The 21284-nt window shown below is 39.3% G+C and overlaps 1 protein-coding gene across 3 annotated transcripts in view; it reads left to right on the top strand.

Annotated features, from left to right (window-relative positions):
• The window catches only part of PINX1 (PIN2 (TERF1) interacting telomerase inhibitor 1), an 89367-nt gene extending 69948 nt beyond the window's left edge, over positions 1-19419 (top strand). For all 3 annotated transcript variants that reach the window (XM_040469782.1, XM_040469800.1, XM_040469790.1), the window contains one exon: positions 18731-19419. In XM_040469782.1, the coding sequence (XP_040325716.1) occupies positions 18731-19195 (465 nt within the window). In that variant the 3' untranslated portion in view covers positions 19196-19419. The remainder of the gene's footprint in view (positions 1-18730) is intronic.
• Positions 19420-21284: the final 1865 nt, after the last annotated feature.

Genomic DNA, 21284 nt, shown 5'->3' with positions numbered 1-21284 from the left:
ATCAGTTAATCCATCAGTGAATACTTAGGTTGTTTCCGTATCTTGGCTATTGAAAATAATGCTGCAATAAACATTGGAGTACATACGTCTTTTCTTATTCTTCAGATAAATACCCAGAAGTTTAATTAGTTGCTCATATGGTAGTTCTATTTTTAATTTTTTGAGGATGCTCCATTTTTTTCATAGTGGCCACACATAGGGCCAGTTCTTCCATAGAAATAATGTGAGAAACTTAAACCCAGCCCTAAATTAGTATCTCACCAACAGCTCTAAGTGTAGTTTAACATATTTCTTGATGCTTATCAGTCATTAAATTGTAATCTTATGTAATTCCATTGGAACTGCTTTGTAACAACCAAAAAATTCTGTTTAAAACTCAGTCCTTAACCTAAAACTTTATGGGAATTTTCCAAATAATTATTTTTTTCTTCCATAAGATTTAAATTAGAAGTTCTGTGTGTGTGTCAGAAATCACAGTACTGGTAGGTCTTTCTGATTGCCAAGGTTCTGTTCATTCTTATCTGAGCCTCTAGGAAGTTCACCCAGAGGTTTATTTCTTCTAATGGCACTCAGACTTTGCAAACAGCATAAGGTTACAATGGTTGGGGTTTTATTTATCTTTTCTTCATCAGAGAGAGTTGTTTCAAACAGAGTAGTAGCAGTAATGACAGCCAGCCTCCAGTCACTACTGTCCCCTGACATCTAGGACCCCTTCTGTCATTCTCATTCCAACTCTTAAAATCATGTGGAGGCTCTAAGTTTTACTTGACTGATACTGAAACATTTTGTTAGCCTGAACTCCAAGTCACTTACTTTTTCACAAGTGCCTAAACTTATTTTATATCTTGATTTCAATAACTTAAATTTGGTGGGGTTTCTGTTTCTACAAACAGGAAAGGTGACCTGGGGGAGATACTTAAGTAAAATCTGAACATTCGTATCAACACCCTTTCTAAAAGGAAGGTGGCTTTATATTATAGGAAATTGTTGATAGACTCTGGAAATCCGTAAAGTTAGTTTTATTTCTGTATATCAGTGAAACTTGTAAATAGAGTGTTAGCTTTAGATATTTTTCTAATTCTTATTCCATAATTGTTCAAGTTCCAGATTGGAAATTGTGTGCCTGTTTACTTGTGATCCTAAGAAAATCTTTTTAAAAACTTATGATATACATTTTAAAGTTAAATATTGACCCTATTAATTTAGTTAAATCCAATCATTTAATTTTAGATTATCATCCTTAATGCTCAACCCATCCTTTCCTCCCTTTTAAGATGATAAATATATTATTAGGGAAGCAAAAGCATGGCATTCATATTACTTTGTTTTTAATGGATCCTGGTTACTTAGAATTCTATTATGCATGATGCATGACACATTATTATCATTGGTCACATTTTATTTCAGACTCCTTTTTCCTTATAAGGATCTAGAAATGACACCTTGGCACTTTCTTAAAATTAATAGATAAAATTATAGGTCAGTTAGTTGAAGTAATGAGTGAGCCATAAACAGAGCCTGCTTTCCATTTATCTGTACATTGAAGCTACAGGATCAAGCTGAGGCCTACTCGGTGTCTTTACATGAGGCTAGAGTCTTGGTCCTGACTCCTGCAGTGTAACAATCTCTCATTATTTCATCATTCTTCTAAGAAATAGTATCATAATTGTTTTCTTCCTATGTACTTCCCCTGCTTGAGACTTTTCCAGTTCCTTCTTCTATTTTGGATGTTTGCCCTTGTCACCCAGTAGCACTATTGCATGACAAATGATTAAAAGAGTAAGACACAGTCCCTACTCACCGTCTAGTTGGGAAGTCAAGATGTATACAGTCAACTGGAGAAGAGGTGAGCCAGAGGACTGGGGACGTATGAGAGGTAGTGATGAATTCATCGTGCACAGATTAAAGAAGGTAGTAGTTGGCCAGCCTGAAAGGCCTCACAAGGAGGAAAGAAGAGCATCTCCACAAAGACACACATCCTTGAAAAAGCAAAGGGCCTTTTTGGGGGACAACTGGCATACTGATATGGCTACATTGTGAAGGTGGATAGAGAGGGGTACATACCCCAGACACCTCTGCCTGCTGTGGTACTTTGAAGTAAATCCCTGAACTCGTAACATTTCATCATAAATATTTCAGTACTTCAGCATACATGTCTAAAAGTTAAAGGACTTTTTTACATAACTCCATGACTATTATACTCTACAAAAATTGATAATAATTGTGTGCTATCATCGATAATAAGTGTTCAGTTGCAGTTTTTGTAAATGTTACAAATTTTGTCTTTCTTTAAATCTCTTTGTTTGACTCAGGATCCAAATAAGAGTCACATCTAACAATTGGTTGATATAGGTTTTGTTTCTTTCATTCTGTGGATCCTCTCCAAATCTTGTTCTTTTTTTTTTCTTTTTTCAATTTTAGAATGAAATTTAGAATAGAAATTTTCACATACCCACTAACTGTTTACCCTGAGGTAATAAATAAATGATAGATATTTTATTTGTTTTCTTTATTTATCAGTTTTCAAGTAGGGGAGGTTCTCTAGCATTCTCTGAATGTGGACCAATGAATTTTCCTTTGTGCATCACTCATGGAGTGAAATATATCTGTTACGTTTCAGTACATTGCATTTATTATTTTTATTGATGATCACGTTTTCCATCTTTGCCTAGTGGAAGCCTCTTCAAGTTGGTTCCTGAATTCTTTTGACATGACCCTATAATGATATTTGATCATTCCTTCCTACTTGGTGAAAGATTTTCTGGACTTAACTTTGTACATTTGCTGCCCCAGACTTGGAGTCATCCATTTCTCCCTGGTTCCTTTTGATGGTAAATGATATTTAGAGACCACAATCTGGGCAGTAGGGTTGCTAATTGATATTAGGTTTGCCTTTATTCTAGTTCTTGTTACATGGATAGAACTATACTTTTTTTTTAATGATAAAATATATTGAGTTTCTACTCATATTACTGATTCAAAATTCAGGACCACAGGACTTAACATTATTAAGTTAGAATTATTATTAAATAGAATTATTATTAAGTTAGAATTAATAATTCCTGGAATCTATGGAGTCTAGAAATAAAAGCATTAAACAGTTATTTTACTCATTTGCTTATTTCTCATTACATACATGATAGTCACAAAATAACACCAATAACTTGATTATCAAAAAAAAGTAGATTTGAGGAGTTGTTTTGTTTTGTTTTACCAGTTCTTTTTGTCTTTAGGGTATATCCCATTAGGGTATGTACAATCAAATTACAGTGTTTTAAAGTTATTTGGAATTCTGTTCTGCGTAGGTATCCAACAACTGGTGCAACAACTGGTACAAAGTCAACGTGTTTTTGTTCCATTTTATTTTTAGGATTTTCTTAAATTTTAATTTTGTTATATATTTATTGATTCTTGATTATGCTCTCCATTTTTATACTCTTGATCATATTAGAAATTATTTACAATTCTGTAGTTTGAACTTTACACAGACTTTTAAATGGAACCTGGTCCTAAGATCTATCTTCACTCTGGTTATCCCACTGGTCAGAATATATAGCTCTTACATAATCCTGAAAACAAAATGTGATTAGATTACATGCCATTTTAAAACTTGAGCCACACATACTTGTGTGATTTAGGACATGTTATTTCTCTGCCATCTCCCATTCCAAGATGAAAGAATGATATTTCTAACTAAGCCTGGGAATGGATATTCCCATTTCAGTAATGGGATCTCTAGGGAAGAGCTAGCCTCTTCTGCCAAGGCCACCTGGCAAGCTGGTTGTTCATAACAGAATACTTGTCTGGTCTTCTTTTCACTTCCCTAATAGGTGTCTGCCAGTTTTGCATAAAATGTGTGGTTCATTGGTAGAAAGCCCACCCCCTTAGACAGAACAAGGTAAATGAAAGATTAAGCTATAGGATTTAATCAGGAGAACTCGTCTTATCCAGATCATAGGGTGTCTGTGCGAATAGACCTTAAAGCAGGTTCAGCAGAACACTAATTCCACAGGTTGTTGATGGATTTTATACCAAAAAGGGTTCCAGTGTGAAATAGTTTGGGAAGTTCTGAAGTTTAACAGCTACTGGGTATATCAGATGATAGAGTGCTTTATGAATCAAAGGGAAGAATAGCATAAGTTTGCTTCACAAGTTCACTTAACCATGAATCCAGTTTTTCATAAAGTTTTTCATAAAGGAGCATGCCATATTGGAGAAGTGCTACGTTAGAAAATAAAGCTGTCTCTAGATTTAACTCTACAGGACATGCATTAGACAGAGGAATGTGCTAACCCATACCATACCACAGGGATCAATTCAGCAAAATTCAGATTCTGGGAGAACTTTATAGCACAGATACCTTGGTGTCACAAATGAGGGAATGAGAACCAATAGCCTAAAAGATGAGACATATCAGCTAATCACAGTATATGGACCTTATTTGGAAGCTGATTCAAATGAATTGTAGAAAGAACTTAAAAGACAATAAAAACATTGTGAACACAGACTAAATATTTAGTGATATTAAAGAATTTTCTATTAATCTTTTTATGTGATCATATTAAAGTTAGGGATTTTTTTTTAGAGCTGTTATCTTTTAGACACACTAAAACATTTATAGATGAAAGTATATGATATCTTTGATTTGCTTTGAATTAATGGGAGTAGAGTTGGTAATGGTTATGTGTTGATAATTGTTAAAGCTGGGTAATGGGTATTGGGTTAGTTTTACTATTTTCTCTGCTTTTCTGTGTTTAACAATTTTCGTGGTAAAAGGTTTAAAAAGAAGACTGCTAAATTTTTAAATTAGAAATAACGAGGCCATAACTAATTTTAAATTTTCCTACTTGGTCTAGATTCTGCTCCAGCAGCTATCTTTGTTTCCCAGCCCAAAAAAGACCAGGATTTCTGAAGAAGCATAGAATCCTTCTTGAATTCAGAAGTGTCATTTTTTGCAGAATGAAAGAGGTCACCAGTGACATCCTTGTATATTTGGAGGACTGTCTCATAGCCTTGCTTGTTCCTTTGCAATATGGAAATGGAATTGGCCCCAGAAAACACTGGTTGTCTAAATGAGGCATGTGTGCCCATAGAAAGCCTTCTGTCTGCAGCCTATGGTTTACAGGCCCCTGTCAGAGCATAGACAGCAGATGGGTCCTGTGCTACGTGCCCAGGAGCCAGTAGCACAAAGCAGTTAGGGGCAGGGCCCAAAGCAAGGAAAGTGGTGGTGCATTCCAACCAGAAAGGAAGTTCTTACAAAAACTTTTATTCCTGTTACTGCAGTTTTAGCAAAAAGAGATGTAAAATGTGTGTGTTTAGTAAAAGGAGGGGGGCAGTTTTATTTGGGCCACACCATTTTAAGATATATTAAAAACCTCATCTCTTCATTCTGTACCCCTTCCTACCTCACTCCTTCCAATCTCAAGCTGCTCACACACCCAGCCCCCCTTAGACTAGTTTAGTTTATTGCCAGTCATGATGCTGTCTGCTCTGGAAAGTAGCAGGAAAAGCTGATAAGGTGCTGAGGACAGAAATCTCTGGCCTTATCTCTCCCTAGCACACAGTGCTGAGAGTGCATCCTTTTCCTGTCCTAGGACAAGAGACATAAACCGACCATCTCCTGGCAGCAAGGACTTCAAACAGGGCTTGGGGGCCTGCCTCTACTTTCTATAAGAGCCAGAAAGGAGAAAGTGGGTCATTGCTTTTTTGAAAGTTGTTTTAGTCCCAGTAAAAATGTATATCAGTTAATAGTTAACAAACTAATTTATGAGAAGACATTCATTAAACAAGAAGAAGAAGAAGTGGGAGAGTGAAGGGAAGGACTACCAAAACAACCCAAGAGTTGTAAGTCATTGGACTGTTTTGTTTGGTTAGACTTTTGCCAGGGCGTAGGTTTGTACTGAGTGGATTAGATTTGGCTTTTTGTTTGTTGACAGATCAAGCGCATGGTTTTGAGAGCCTTTGTGATAATAAGAAATTGACACACAGATGGCCCAGTGTTGGAAGAGAAGAGTGAAATATTGGCTCATTTTTCCTTCTATCCCTCTGTCCTGCCAGGAAAACAGAAATAACATTCTCTCCCAGATTTTCATGCTGTGATGTTATGAAAATAGGATGAAGAGCAACTTTCCTTTGGGTTAGAGTGCAGCCTTGACTGGTGAGCAAGCTATGCTTTGCTTCTCTTGCTATAGTCTGAAGGGACACCGGTGATGGGGTTCTGAGCATTACCATCCCCTCTGGGCCTTCTTTGGAGCTAAACCACATAAAGTCAGAAGAGTCAGCCAACCTTGACAACATTCTGAATCATTGGGTCCTCAGAGAGGAGAGGACCTGCTTTGCAACGTAAGACTTTACAGTATTGAGGAGACCAGGCTTGATACCTCGTTACCATTTTTGAAAGAAATTGGTCACTGGACAGTTCTGATAGACAGCTAATTGTTGAAATTTTAAAAAGCGAATGACAACTTTAAGAATTGTGCATATTATATAATAGCAAAAGCCTGATTTTATTCCTTTTTTTAATGTTTGTTTATTTATTTATTTTTGAGAGACAAAGAATCTCAAGCAGGCCTCACGCTATCAGTGCAGAGCCCCACACAGGTCTTGATCCCACAAACTGAGATCATTACCAGAGCCGAAATCAAGAGTCAGACGCTTATCCAACTAAGCCATCCAGACAACGTCCCCCCTGCCCCTTTTTTTAATGTATCTATTTATTTTTGAGAGAGAGACACACAGAGAGAAGCCGATTTTATTCTTGAAAGCTTCTTCGTCTCCTGACTCTGAGTGCTGTGAAATTATCAAGACTACACATTACAGTGTTAGAATTGTAATGGACCTTAAAAAACATAGCTGCCATTTTTGCACCTTTATTCATAGAGCTCTAGGAGTTCCTCAGAGATGCCTCAGGGGCCTTACAAGGGCAGAGTAGGCTTAGGACATGAGCTTTGGGTCCCCCTAACCCCACCTCCACCACAATTCTGATGCGTTACATATTGGCCCCTGTTTAAGATTGCATTTAAAGAGTGTCACACAGAGCAAAACCGTGTTTGAGAAAAGTCATTGAGTAGCCCTACTTCCTTGCTTTGCACAAAGTTCACTTTGAGGCTCAGAAAGGCCAATAACTTGTCCAAGATCACATATTCTGTCAGATGTGAGTCAGGTTTTTTTGACACTCAGGTGATTGCCACTTGTACTAACTACATTGAATTCAGCACCTTTCTTTTTGTTCCTTTGGTAGCTAATACTGTATACAACCACCACTCAAAGGATGGTCCACAGACCAGCCCGGGACAAGGACAGAAATTAGAGTAAACATTTAGGAACTTTTATATTCCTTGATATTAACTTCTATAAATTGGAATTTTGGTTTTTTATGTCTTTTTAGAATGTCACTTTCCTAGTATTTCATACTATTTTATTTTATTTTACTTAGTATGTTGCAAAAATCTTGGTCCACAATGGATTGGAGATTTTAAAAAGAAAAATAAATGGCCCTTCACGAACCCCAATAGTCTGAGAAGCACTGTGATATAGGGCATTGACTTTCTAGAGAGATGAAGCCAGTTAGGGGCCGCAAACAAGAAGCAGGTCTTTACAGAACCTTTCTGGATTCTGAGCAGGTAGAAAGGCAGCTTTCCTTGTTCTTTTTGCTTAAACTTTTAATATAGTATCATTTTTTTTATCAAGTAAAAATTATTATAGCTTGTATAAAACTAAGAGATTGTGTGTTTAATATGTATAATAATATATGAGGATTATATTTTTAATAGTAATGTTTTTTTATGAGCTCTTTAGAATTATGATCTCAATTTAATTGGTTATGGGTTTGTTGAACCGAGTTTCATAGTTGGTTTTCTTACCATTTAGTTTCTCTTTATTCTAAAAATAAATTCTCCCAATGTATTTTTTAATTTTAATTTTCATTGTTATTGTGATAAGATTACTTACATGAGATCTATTCAGGTCTTATTATTATTATTATTATTACCAGTATTATTATTATTATTATTTTATAGTCTGTCTCCCTTAGAACAGGAGCTCCTAAGGGACGTCCTTAAAGGGTCAGTCCCTAAGGGACCAGTCCCAGTCAGGTAAATAGTAGCTGCCTGGTGAATGTTCATGTAGGATTGGATGGACCAAATGTTTGGACCTGAGCCTTTTTAAGATCTTATTCTTGTGTAATTTACTTTTGTTACATGACTCAGTGAGTTCAGAATTTTATTTAATGTACTCATACTAACTTAAATATCCTTTAAACACAGAATTATTTTGCCCAACCAAATTTACTCCTAAAAAGTATTTTTAAATGTTTTTCATTGTTATTTTGATTTCTGGTCAATTAAAAAGAGTATATAGAGGCGCCTGGGTGGCTCAGTCAGTTAAGCGTCTGACTTTGGCTCAGGTCATGACCTCACAGTCTGTGAGTTCAAGCCCTGCGTCAGACTCTGAGCTGATGGCTCAGAGCCTGGAGCCTGCTTCAGATTCTGTGTCTCCCTATCTCTCTGACCCTCCCCTGCTCACACTCTGTCTCGTCTGTCTCTCTCTCGAGAATAAATAAACATTAAAAATATATATATAAAGATTAATCTTATATAATATGCAAGAATTGAAGAAGGGGCTTTTTTTTTTAATTATTTTTTTTAATGTTTTTATTTATTTTTGAGAGAGAGAGACCAAGCATGAGCAGGGGAGGGGCAGAGAGAGAGGGAGACACAGAATCCAAAGCAGGCTCCAGGCTCTGAGCTGTCAGCACAGAGCCTGATGTGGGACTCGAACTCACGGACTATGAGATCATAACCTGAGCTGAAGTCAGACAGACGCCCAACTGACTGAGCCACCCAGGCGCCCCAGGGCTTTTTTTTTTAATGATTTCACTTACCTAAATTAATTTACCTCTCTCTTTAAAATAATCTTGAGTATTCCAGATAACTATTTCTGTTCTAATCCTACTTTCAAAATACTAGGTTCTCTGAATTCTTCAAAAAATGCTATTCTTTCTATAATAAGGGGCCTAAATTTGAGTTTTCATGATTCCTTAGCAACTTTGAAGTCTTGTGTGGAGTAAAGATGGAAGAGACATCCTCTGTTAGCCTCTGCTTCTGTTCTTTGAGATTCAGATACTAGCCTTCAACTGTGGATAAAACTATTCGTCCTGCCTCCAGGGAGCAACGAAGAGAACCAGTTGACCTAGAATTATAAAATGTAGTCATTTTGGATTATTTTTAGATTTCATTCAAAGAAGTTGGTGCTTATGTCACATTGATCATTTCTAGCTTTGGAGGAGCCTCGTTTATCTTATAAGGGCCAGTATGTTGTGAAATGTTGTCACATGAGTCACTGCAACTTTCCAAGCCTTAGGACCTTTCAGGGAGGCAGGAAACCTGCTCCTTTTTTCTTTCCCCACTTTTTCCCCAGAGGCTGTATGACTCTTGTCAATAGTTTTGATGTCAGTTACTTGAGAAGTTGTTGCCATAGAGAACCATCCTTTTAAAACATGTTTATGTTGGCTTTTCTTAATGAATGGTAATTTGAGCAGCTGACAAGGCAACTGGAAAAAAAAAAAAAGAAATGAACAGCTTTGTTAGCATTGGCCTTCATATGAGGAATTTGGCATTATTTGTATTGCTCTACAGTTGTCCAGTACAGAGTGAGATATTTTGTCCCCTCCAGTTCCCCATTATCTTCTCTGAGATGTCCAGTTTATTTGTTCGAGTTTGTAAATTCCAAGCAAAGTTCTGATGCCTAATTATTAGAAAGTTATCTATAGGCTTATAGGGTGTTGAAAGTTCTCTTTGATATCTGGTCACTTCATCACCAGACTTTCTCCTTGTCTACCATCCTTTGCTACTTGAAGTCAGACAGCAGTTAGCAGCCTCTCCACCATTCACTAGCATTAATTCAGGAAGTTAGCAGGAGACAAGAGATTGAAGACTCCTATCAAATCCAAAGCCCCCCAGTTCCATATATATGTGTATGTATATGAGTCTGTATGTGTATGTGTGTGTGTGTATACTTCAAAAGCATCCAACATTTCCAAACAGCAGATCATATTTTATGATAAATTTGTTCATTTCTTTGTTCAGCACATATTTACTTAGCATCTATGTTTATTTATATACTAGAGAGAAAACACACTTCTACAGATTTTTTACTGATGAAATTCAAAACTTTATTTATAGACACTGATATTTGAAATTCACATAATTTTTACATGTCATGACTTATTCTTTTGATTTTCCCCCCAATTTAAAATGTAAAAACTGGAGCATCTGGGTGGCTCAGTCAGTTAAGCATCTGACTCTATAGATTTCAGTTCAGGTCATGATCTCATGGTTCATGAGCTCGAGCTCTACATTGGGCTCTGTGCTGACAGTATGGAGTCTGCTTGGGATTTTCTCTCTCTCTCTCCCTCTCCTCCCCCGCCCCCTCCCCACTCATGCTGTCTCTCTCAAAAATAAATTTAAAAAAATAAAATGTAAAAACCTCCCCTCCACCCTGAGAGAGAGAGAACATGAGCAGGGTAGAGGGGCAGAGGGAGAGAGAGAGGAAATCTCAAGCAGGCTTGACAGCACAGAGCCCAAAATGAGGCTCGATCCCATGACCCTGAGATCATGACCAGAGCCGAAATCAAGAGTCAGACACTCAACCAATTGAGCCACCCAAGTGCCCCATTATATTTTTTATTTTTACCCCAACTTTTAATCAAAACTTCTCTTCAATCAGGTGGAGTTTTACATTTGTTTTTAACCCTTGTGATGCTAATACTAAAAACAATTGTGTTTCCCAGGTAGATTCCCTAAGACTGGTTACAGCTGAGACTTGGTATGTTTAGCCTAACTCCAGAGTGAGTGATGAAGATCTTGAAAAAAAAAAAAAAAAAAAAAAAACACAGAATTTCACACTTCAATAAACCTTTTGTGAGTGCAAACAGCTCTTTGTCAGTAAAACACTGAATGTTTCCTATTATACAGAAACCAAAAAGGTACCTAGAAAGCAAAAGAAATGCCAGTGTGGTGGCACACTTCTTGCTTTCTATCTAACGGTATGGACCACTGCTTAGCTTACCCTTTAGAGACAGACCCATTTAGTTGACTCCCTAGAATCAGAGGCTTTCCCAGGTTGTATTTTCTGCTCAAGATACAACATACCTGTACCTTAACAGCTTGCCACCAGGGGCTTCTAGTGGAACTTTCATCCAGCTATTTGTCTTCTCAGAATAAGCCCCTCCCTACCTTTGCCTCTGATATGCCCAAGAACTTTCTTGCTGTCCAACTTTTTCTTTTACAAAAACAGTTCAGCCCATGCATGTGGTTTTGTTGCTGTGTTCACCCAGTGCACAGAGTGCATGTGACGGTTCTCATACAATAGGACCTATTTTTTTCTTTTCCAACTGGGAGGTGACTATGGAAACGTGTAGTAATAGACCAGAGAAGTGTGTGGATTGGTTGACCGAGCTCCTCCACAGCACTAAGGGCCACAGGAAGTAATTGGCTGATCACTCTGAAAGGCACTCACTGTACCTTGCAGTAGTTAGAGAAGCAGCGTGCACCAGGAGGCCTGGTGGCATCTGATGAGAAGGGAATGGTTTCATCTGGATGGAAAGAATATACACTACAAAATGCTAACTGTCTCCTTCCTACTCTTCCAAGCACCTTCTAGTCATTAGGCCTGCTTGGCATGCAGACATATCGGTACCAACAAATACAAAGCTTATGGCTCAGTGGGTGGCAGTGGGGGTATCTTTCAAGCCTTGTAGGCTGGTGTTTTGTGTGCTTTCCTTGAGCACTCACCATGCAGTTGTTCCTTATTAGAGAGTATGTGTGCTGAATATAAATGAAATAATAATGGTCTTTCCCCTCAAGGAACTTAACATTTCCTTGGGAAGATGCTTACAAAGCAAATACACAAAATCAGAAAACAGAAGTCATTAATTAATTGCTAGTCACAGACAGTAAACAAGACAGGATGTTCCACAAGGGATCAGGCTTGTTGAAAGAGGCAGTTTTGCACTTGGTCTTCAAGAAGGTGATGCACCTGGGTGCCCGGGTGGCTTAGTCGGCTAAGCGTCCGACTCTTGGTTCCAGCTCAGGTCATGATCTCACAGTTTGCGTGTTCGAGCATCACATCAGGCTCCTTGCTGACAGTGCAGAGCCTGCTTGGGATTCTCCCTCTCCCTCTCTTTCTGGCCCTCCTCCACTCTCTTTCTCTGTCTCTGCCTCTCTCTCTCTCATAATAAATAAATAAACTTAAAAAAAAAGAGGAAGAAGGTGGTGCACCTATGTGTAAAAAATCTGCGAGAACATCATCAGCCCACATACCGAGTGACTGCATCAGCCCACCCTGCCCCCTCCATTGGCAGAGGGTTTAGTGCATACACATTCTGGCAGGACTTTCATCTTGACAAGTGATGAAACCACTTCATGAATTTATATCTGTCCAAAATGAATGGATGCAATTTCGGCAACCCAAGAGTAGATCAAGACGTAATTTGTGTTTGTCAGAACTGTCCTGGTGAAAAACTTGGAAAAGATACAAAATGTTCTTTCAAACCACTCACTTGCCAAGCTTTCTTAACTTTTCACAGACTAATCCAACACAAGCTGAGGGCAGACAGATGAGACTGAAAGTGAACATGAGTTCATCACAGGCAATAGCTATCAGAGCTAATAACTCCAGTGGCTAAATCCATTACTCTTGAGCTCTGGATGTCTACTTTTTCTTTCAATGAGGAAAGTTCATTGAAGGATTACTGTTGCAGCATGCTCTCTGTGTTTTAACGTGGAAATCAAAAGGCTTCAGTCATCTTATCACTTAAGATCAGCAGTGACATATGAGAAAGGCTGGTGAGCTGAAAGGCTTTTGCCTTTGAAACCTCACCCCTGGACTAGTCCGCTACCATGAGTTAAGATTTTATATTTGCCCCAAACACCTAACTGAATCTTCAATCCAGACTGCTTTGTTTTCCTGCCCTGCAAGATACTAACAACATTCTTCTGAGAGCAATAAAGAGAATACTCTTTATTTGGGCATTCTGCTGTTAATCCAGTTTAGTACACATGTTTGAAAGGCACAGATTGTGAACCCAGAAGTGCTTGAGCACATAGCTCATTAAGCTGCAGAGCCTCTAGAGAGAAATACTTAAGAGAAACAAAGAACAAACTCATAATTCTGTAGACATTTGAGAAAAGTTGACATGCATATAGCTTGGGGCATCTTCCAGGCACCTGAGATGGTTGCGTTATATTATAATTGATGTCTTCAGGATCTCCCTCTGCAAGGTCTTGTTTCCTTTGCATCCATTCTGCCCCACCGTCCCTAATCCCAGTGGTAATTTGGAATCGCCAAAACAAAAACTGTTTTGTTCGGAACTGCCAGTGGTAATTGGGAACTGGTAATTCGGTGTAATTGGCACACAGTATGCAGTCTTGAACCACTTGATCTAAATGTTGCTGAGAGAAAACAGACAAAGCAAGTCAACCGTAGGAGGGGCCGCCTGCCTCACCAAGTGATCGCTGTCTGCATTCGAAGTGTCCAGGTGGAGGTTGTAAGACATTTGTCCAGGAGGGAGTCTTGCCTTAGGTGGAAGGTTGGACTTGGCTTTTACTTCCTGCTTCAAAACACTCACACTTTGCTAAGTGAATTTACATCCTAATGTGACTAATTAAAAAACTCTTAAACCTGGCTTTGGGCTATTTTTTATTTTTATAAATTGCAAACTAGACAAGAGTCTTTGTTCTGTTTCGAAAGTAGTATCTATTTCTGGTGACATTTTTTCCTACACTGAAGCTGTGCATCAGTTAATTTCTGCCCTCATCAAAGCTGAGTCCATGGGTTATATGACCAACGAACATATATTTCAGTTTTAGGATGATTTCTGAAGGAGAGGAACAGTGACAAGTGAGTCTGTGTGACAGGCTAAAAGTTAGGATGCCGAGTGGAAAGAGAAAGGGCTTTGTGTCTGGCAGTCTTGGGGCTGAATCCCCCTGCTGCCGGTTCCTGCCACAAGATCTACTGCACAGTTAAGTGTTTTGAGTGTCCATTTCTGCCTCTGTAAAATAGAATGCCTCTCCTCGGGTTGCTTTGAGGATCACATGAGATGACTTATGATAATAAGTGACTGGCATGTTGAAGGCATCCAAGAAATGATAGCTGCTTCCTTCCGTACCCCCAGGTGTGGCCACTTTGGGGAAAGTTGCCGTATGTGATTGCATGGAGTGTTCCCACACGGTTTTTCTAGCTTGAACCCATTGAGGTTCTGTGAAGTGAGAAACAGGTCCTCCTGAGTTCTCACCCACAGAGTATTTATTAATTGGGTAGAAATTAAGTCCCTAGCTATCATTTGGGAAGACTGATTATCAAATGTTTTTTCAACACATACTCTTCTATGCTCTGAAAGAAAGGAGAACACTGAGGCTTTCTGGGAACAGACAGTATTAACTCATGAAACAGTTTTTAGAGCAACACAAGAGTAGTTTCTAAAATACATCAAAAATATTTAAAGTCTCTAAATGTACCTTGGGCCTTTCTGATTGACAAAAAAAGAAGGTAGTACAATGGGTAGATTACAGATTTACGAAGAGGTGTTTTAAACTGTTTTATTAATTTCCATTACCATTTCCCGTCCTCATTCACAGACCTCTTTCTTTGAAAAGCTTATTCATCCTAAGTCCTGGGCATGCACAGCTACATTGGACACGTGCCTGCCCTGGCTGAGTGTGGAGTCTTGTGAACTGACCGGTCATGGTTGGCACAAAGGCTAGGGGTGCCCATGTCAGAGCCCAGCTCCAACACATACGACTCTCCCACCTGCATGCGTCACTGGACCCCAGCGAAAGCCCGCATTTCTTCTTGCACATGCCGTTCTCAAGCCGGGACTTAAAGAATCCTAGATTGTGGAGGCATAAAAGCCAAGGGAGAGGTTGCCAGGTTATTCATTACAGAAGCCCACCACATTTTTTATTCTAGTCGGGTAAAATCATTAGCATTTCCCTTGCTGTGCCTTTGGAGAACACAAGGTTAGGGTATGTGAAAGATCGGTGGAGATTTTCAAGCCAAGGTCTAGAAAAAGAGAACCTTCAAAATTGTTAAGTACAAAATGAGAGCTTATTATTTTTTAAAGTTTTAGATTTTTACTACCTTCCTTTGAATTTGGGATGATTTCTAGGATGTAGGTGTAAAATAGATGCATCCTCCAGTTTTTGTTTTTCTTGATTTTAGCCTCTATATAGTGTCCGTTCTTTTAAGCAAATTCTAAACGGCTGTTCAGTACAAAACAGTATTTGGCTCTTTCACCTCTTCTGAATGGTCTTACTGGATCTGCTCTTCTGCTACATGCGTTCTTACAAGTGGTGTAAAAAAGTTTCCACAGGTAGACTGTAGGTAGATTGGTCTCACTGCTTGGCTTAGCAGTGGGGTGGTAGTTTTCAATGAACAGAGTTGATCTGCCTGCTTGTATACTGTCTCACTGAACCTTCTCTCCTCTCTTATATCATAGAGAAGGGGCCAGCCACAATTGTCTCTTCAGAGATCAGGAAATTTTAGGCCTTCAGGGGACCTTAGAAGTTACCTCATTTTGGGGCGCCTGGGTGGCTCAGTCAGTTAAGCATCTGACTTCAGCTGAGGTCATGATCTCGCGGTCCATGAGTTCGAGCCCCCCGTCTGGCTCTGTGCTGACAGCTCAGAGCCTGGGGCCTGCTTTGGATTCTCTGTCTCCCTCTCTCTCTGCCCCTCCCCCACTCACACTCTGTCTCTCTCTGTCGCTGAAAAGTAAATCTTAAAAAAAAAAAAAAATGAAGTTACTTTGTTTGACCTACTTCTTTGGCTTGATAATAGGTAATTGAAGCCTAGAGAGGTTATGGGATTTACCTGAGGACCTCCATTAGTTAACAGAAAGAATTAGAATTAAAAAAAAAACAAAAAAGTTTCTGAATCCCTAAGCTTGAATCAAATGTTTACTAAGGTGACTAGCTAACCATATCTCCTTTGGTAGTGTTTAATATGGAACTGGAAGTTTTCAACCTATTTGTGAATTTATTTTACTAGTTTTTAGAACATTGTTAGCAAACTGGTGCATTCTCAAAGTTTACAAAGTAGTTAAAGTGACATTTGGTATTACAGATTTTTTTTTTTTTTTGAGGTTGTATTGTGTGTTTAATGGAAATGTGGAAAGGTGCAAATTGTATTTCAAACAACTAGAAAGTAACTCTTGCTTTTTTCGGTACTTACTTTGACGTAGATACAAAATATGAAAAGTCCTTGTTTTCTTGAAAAGCTGTACATTTTTCATATTCACGGACAAGAATCTAGAAACTGGGATTACAATCACTCTAGTAAAACTAGGTTTATAATTTATAAAATCATAAAATATGGACTTATGAAGTATGAATCCTGGGCACTTCTACAGGAATTCAGATCTGCAACTGATTCCTGCTGTTACCATGGTTTTTAAAACAGATACATTCCTGTAGTGTGGGAGGGTGGCTGCCCTTGGCCTTAAATGGCTCCCTTCATCAAGTCTTTGTTTTGCCTACACGTTCTTTGAGATAAATCGGATTTGGGTGCTGGCACCTCTTGCTTGTCTCCATGCCCTGCTAAGCTTGGTGTGCAGTAGCCCATGGTTATTAAAATCCTTATCACCATAAGGAGTTAATTATGAGCATAGTTATTTTCTGGGATTAGAAAGGCCTGCTGAATTCAACAAGTGACTCAAAAATAGTCTTATATTTCCTAATAGTTAAAAGTGTGATTAATACCAGCAGCTAGTTCTGTGATTTAACTGTTAACAGCAGGAATTCAGGAGGTAATAAATAGGTGAGCAAGGTAAGGAGCCATAAGATATAATTTAAATTTGAGTTCCTCAGACACAGAAGAGTTGGCCCACATAAGATAAACTCCTTTTAATGCCATGAAACTAAATGAGATCTGTTTTACATAAACGGGCCACCTTCACAGACTATCTACTGTCTGGGTGTGGTTGTGTGCCCTTAAATGGAAGGCAAGACCGTTCTTGTCCATTAAACCCGGATTAGCTAACACCAGGAGACCTTGAGAAGACTTTTTGTTCTGCTGTGCAGAACTTCAGCTTTTTCAACATTTAAGAAATAAAAAGACAAATGACCTTGTGTTTTTCTCCTGGGGCAGCTATTTTTAATTTTTTTGCACAATTACCCAATGGGATTGCAGCCAGAATTGAATGCTGATAGGTAACATTTGAACTTCTTCCCAAATCTTAGTTGGTTTATTCTATATGTTCTGCATTTTACATTTCAAAATTTGAAAATCGGCCACACAATTTTGTGTTTTGGGTCTTGAGTAAAATAAGGTGTGTGTTGATTGGATACGTTGTGATACAAGGTGAGATACCCTTTGGAGAGCTCCCTGGGGCAGTGGACACTCAAAGCCCAGTTGTTCGTTGATGGAATATTAATTCTGCTGGATGCTACGTTAATTCCACTGAGCTGGTTTTTGAGTTCTGTATCAAGAAAATGCATAGTCCGTTTATATGTGTTGGTTTGTGATAAAGTTCGCTGCACGGGCAGAACTTTGCCTGCCAAGTTCAGAATAATTTGTAAAATGCTAGTTTTCAAACTGATTTATTCAGAAAACCGTTTATCCACCCTTCCAACATGAAAGGGTCAGACAACCAGTCTCTTCCTGTGAAAATAAGTAAATATGAAGGAAGAAGCCAGGTAATTATGGAAACCTAAGTTTAGCATTATTATTTAATGGCTTGATTACTTTAAAATTTTCTGTGGGCACAGTTCTAGATATTGACATGACTTAAAGCATAGTCCTTATATTCTTTATCTTGTAGGTACTTTCTTTCCTCTCACATGTTTTCATTGCCTTACTGCCAGCCAGCCACAACCCATATGGTGATACCAACATTTCATTTTTTATTCTAGCCTATTAGGAATTTTCTCACTTCTAAAGCCTTACAGCTGAATGTATTTATTTAAAATTAAAATATAAACCCTTCTTAATCCCAGCTGTTCTGAGTGAGTAAATTCTTCACATTTGGAAAAAAGACTAACACACCCATGAGTATCTAATCCATGTCAGGGTAGGGATGGGGCCATCTCCCTTCTCTCCGCCCCCAGCCGAGGGAAAGACGACTCCTCATGCTAACCTGTTCTTTCTGAGAAGAGGAAGGAACACCTTCACTTCCAGTCACGGTGTGTCCTCTCCTGGAGGGCCACCCTCTGCCTTCAGAGGAGACAGATGTTCCTGACACATCAGCTTCCGGTTGGTGTTGGGCTCCTGTTATAGGAAGGGTTAACATAGGCATGTGTCATCTGTGTTTCTAGGTCTAATGCACAGAGACTTGTCTAATTGATAACAGAGCTGAAATAGGTGTCCAACAAAATCACAAAGCTAGAGGACTTCAGTGTCCATGTTTTTTAAGGGAGACTCTGGTAACTTAGTCATCATTTATAACATTGTTGCTAAGGAGCTGTTTACTCAGAATTCCAGGTAGGTGACTTACCGAAGCTAACATATGAAGTTAGCTTCTGTCTGGTTGAATACAGCTTTCAGCCAGTGTCTGGCCGCCTTGCTCTGTGCTTTGCAGTTCAGCTCTACCAACGGGGAGAGAAAGAGATGAGGGGGAAGCCAGGCACTCAGCCTGGTCTACTGGTGAGTGAGAGTAGCTCCGTGTGCAGGCCCCCAGGATGCTGTGAGGAGTAACCAGCTGATGCCTAACTGATTTTAACTTTCTTCCCCACCTTAGGATGATTCCAGCCCTGCCACTCCAGATGGGAATGCACCCTCCACTACAACAACCAGTGCCTTCACCATCCAGGAGTACTTTGCCAAGCGGATGGCAGAGCTAAAGAATAAGCCACAGGTCATAGCTGCAGGGCCTGACCTCACAGAGACCCAAATGGAAAGAAAAAGGGGAAAGAAAAGAAAGAAGGAGGCAAAAGATAAAAATGTGGAGAATTACACCGAACCCAAGGCCAAGAAGAAGAGAGACCAAGTTGAATGGCAGCTCAGTGACCCTTGTTGGGACGAGAATTCTGGTGTTTCTGCTGAGGATGGAGAGGATTGTGTGTGGCCGCCTGATGACCAGGACATTGCCCCAAAGCCCAAAAAAAGGAAACAAAAGAAAAAGCTACAAAAGCAAGTTGAGGTAGCAGTGGATGCTATATTAGATGAAATACCAGTGAAAAAGAAGAAGAAAGGTCCCAAATAAGTTCTCCAGAGCCAGGGCCTTCCAGCCACTCAGATGTCAGGGCACCACGAGCAAACACCTTTGGCCTGAAGTCAGAACAGAGTTCACCCAAGAGGGCTTTGACATGCCCAGGGGTTGCTGAGTCTCGCCCTCTCACCACGTTTTTCCCAGCGTTTATCCAGAGAACTTTCTAATGTTCCAAATCATGGCTCTCATAAACAAATAAATTTCTTTTTAGACTGTGAGCCCTTCAGCATGAGTGTTTATTCATATTTATCTGAACACATAGTTATGTGTGTGTGCACATGTGTATGTAGGTATGTCACAGTCTGTATTTGCTCTTGATTTCCTTCAGTAACAATGAATTTTGCTTCCTTCTCAAGGATTTAGTCTAATTAAAGGATTAAGAGGCAATAGTTTAGATTCAGATAGTTCTTTTTGTTCTATAGCCAGCCATACGTTTTTGCCAAGCAGGTATTATGTGATTACATTCCCAAATCAGAGCGTTGTTGGGTTTAGTTTGGTTTTGATGGGGAAATTGTTTTAATACCCTCTCTTCCACTGAGCGATGATGGCCATGTGTTCTGAGGTCTTCTCCCCAGAACGTCAGAGTTTAGGAAGTGAACTGAGACTCTAAGGATAGTGTAACCTTCCCGTTCTCTCAGGATGCCCCTCAGCCGTTCCTCAGCCAGTGTGGGCCGTCAGATCTATTTCCATGTGGTCGTGCTTGGGGATAGTCCCCTGTCGTGGGCTCTGCCTTATTTGTAATGATCAGGAGTTTCAAAAATACTTAGAATATAAGGTAATGAAATTAATTTCCTCTGGAAGGCAGTCTCTAGATTGGGACTGCCTTATGAAAGTTCTTAAAAGTATAATTATTACATATATAATAAAAGGTATCTTTCCATCCTGCTCAAACCAAAAGGTGTCACCTCGTTGTGTTTATCCTTCTGTCTTCCCACACCCTGGCAAGTCTCCCGGTGTGCTGGTTAAGCTCTCTCTGTGCGGCTTTGCTTCAGACACCCTCACGCCCTCTTTGGGACACAAAGTGAAAAAGGTTTGGAGATCCAAGCCTACTGTTTTCCCAGCGTGTTTGCCCTCTTCTGCTTACTTTCTTCTCCTCATCTCTCCCTTCTTTTCTTCATCCTTTTCCCCTTTTACTCTTTCTTCCCTGCTCTCTCCTTATCTTTGCCCCCCCCTTTCATGTACCCCCTTTCTAGCTTCCTACTCCCTATGTCACTCTTGCAGTTTGCTGCTGTTTGGCCCGCTCTGCCAGACCTGTGAGCATAGCTGGGAGGGGTGGCGGGTGGGGTAGGCTATATGCGTCCTCCACCTGATTTCTAGATTGCTCTGGGGTAGTAGGAACCAGAACTCCCACACAGGTTGATGACCTTTTGCCCTTGATTCTAACTCTCAGGTTACATGTTACGCATGAACCATGGCCCTGAAATGCTTTAAATTGACAAAATACATAACATTTGGTTTTAAGTCTTAAGAATTCTGAACAGTGTTGCTAATTGTTTAAACACACACACACACACACACACACACACACACACACACACACCCCACAGAGAAAATTCTCAGGAGTTCAGAGCCCGAGATCTAGGTTTTCAGTTTTATCTTGGCCCCCAGAATTTAGAATCTCAGGCTATGGTCTAGTCTAATAAAACACCCAAGATTTTTTTTAAAACAGTTTTTGCATTTCAGAGTTTATTTTTGAGAGACTGTGAGAAGGGGAGGGGCAGAGGGAGAGAGAGAGAATCTCAAGCAGGCTCCACGCTGTCCGCATGGAGGCTGACTTGGGACTTGATCTCATAAACTATGAGATCATGACCTGAGCCAAAATCAGGAGTCAGATGCTTAACCGACTGAGCTACCCAGGTGCCCCAAACACCTAAGATTTTTAAAGTCAATTTTCTTTACGGAGACACATGCTCAAGTTATCTCTTCTTGTCCTATCTTGTTTATGAAACTATAGTTCCAGAAAGGAGTGGGAATGTATGAAACCTAAAGGAAACTATCTTTTAAGTATATATTTATACTTAAAGTATATATTTATTATATATACTTAAAGTATACTTAAGTATATATTTATATATATACTTAT

Source organism: Herpailurus yagouaroundi, unplaced genomic scaffold, assembly GCF_014898765.1.
Source record: "Herpailurus yagouaroundi ecotype Mexico unplaced genomic scaffold, PumYag 28, whole genome shotgun sequence".
Lineage (NCBI taxonomy): Eukaryota > Metazoa > Chordata > Mammalia > Carnivora > Felidae > Herpailurus > Herpailurus yagouaroundi.
Note: the sequence above shows the minus strand (reverse complement) of the source record. Positions and strands in the feature narration are given on the sequence as shown.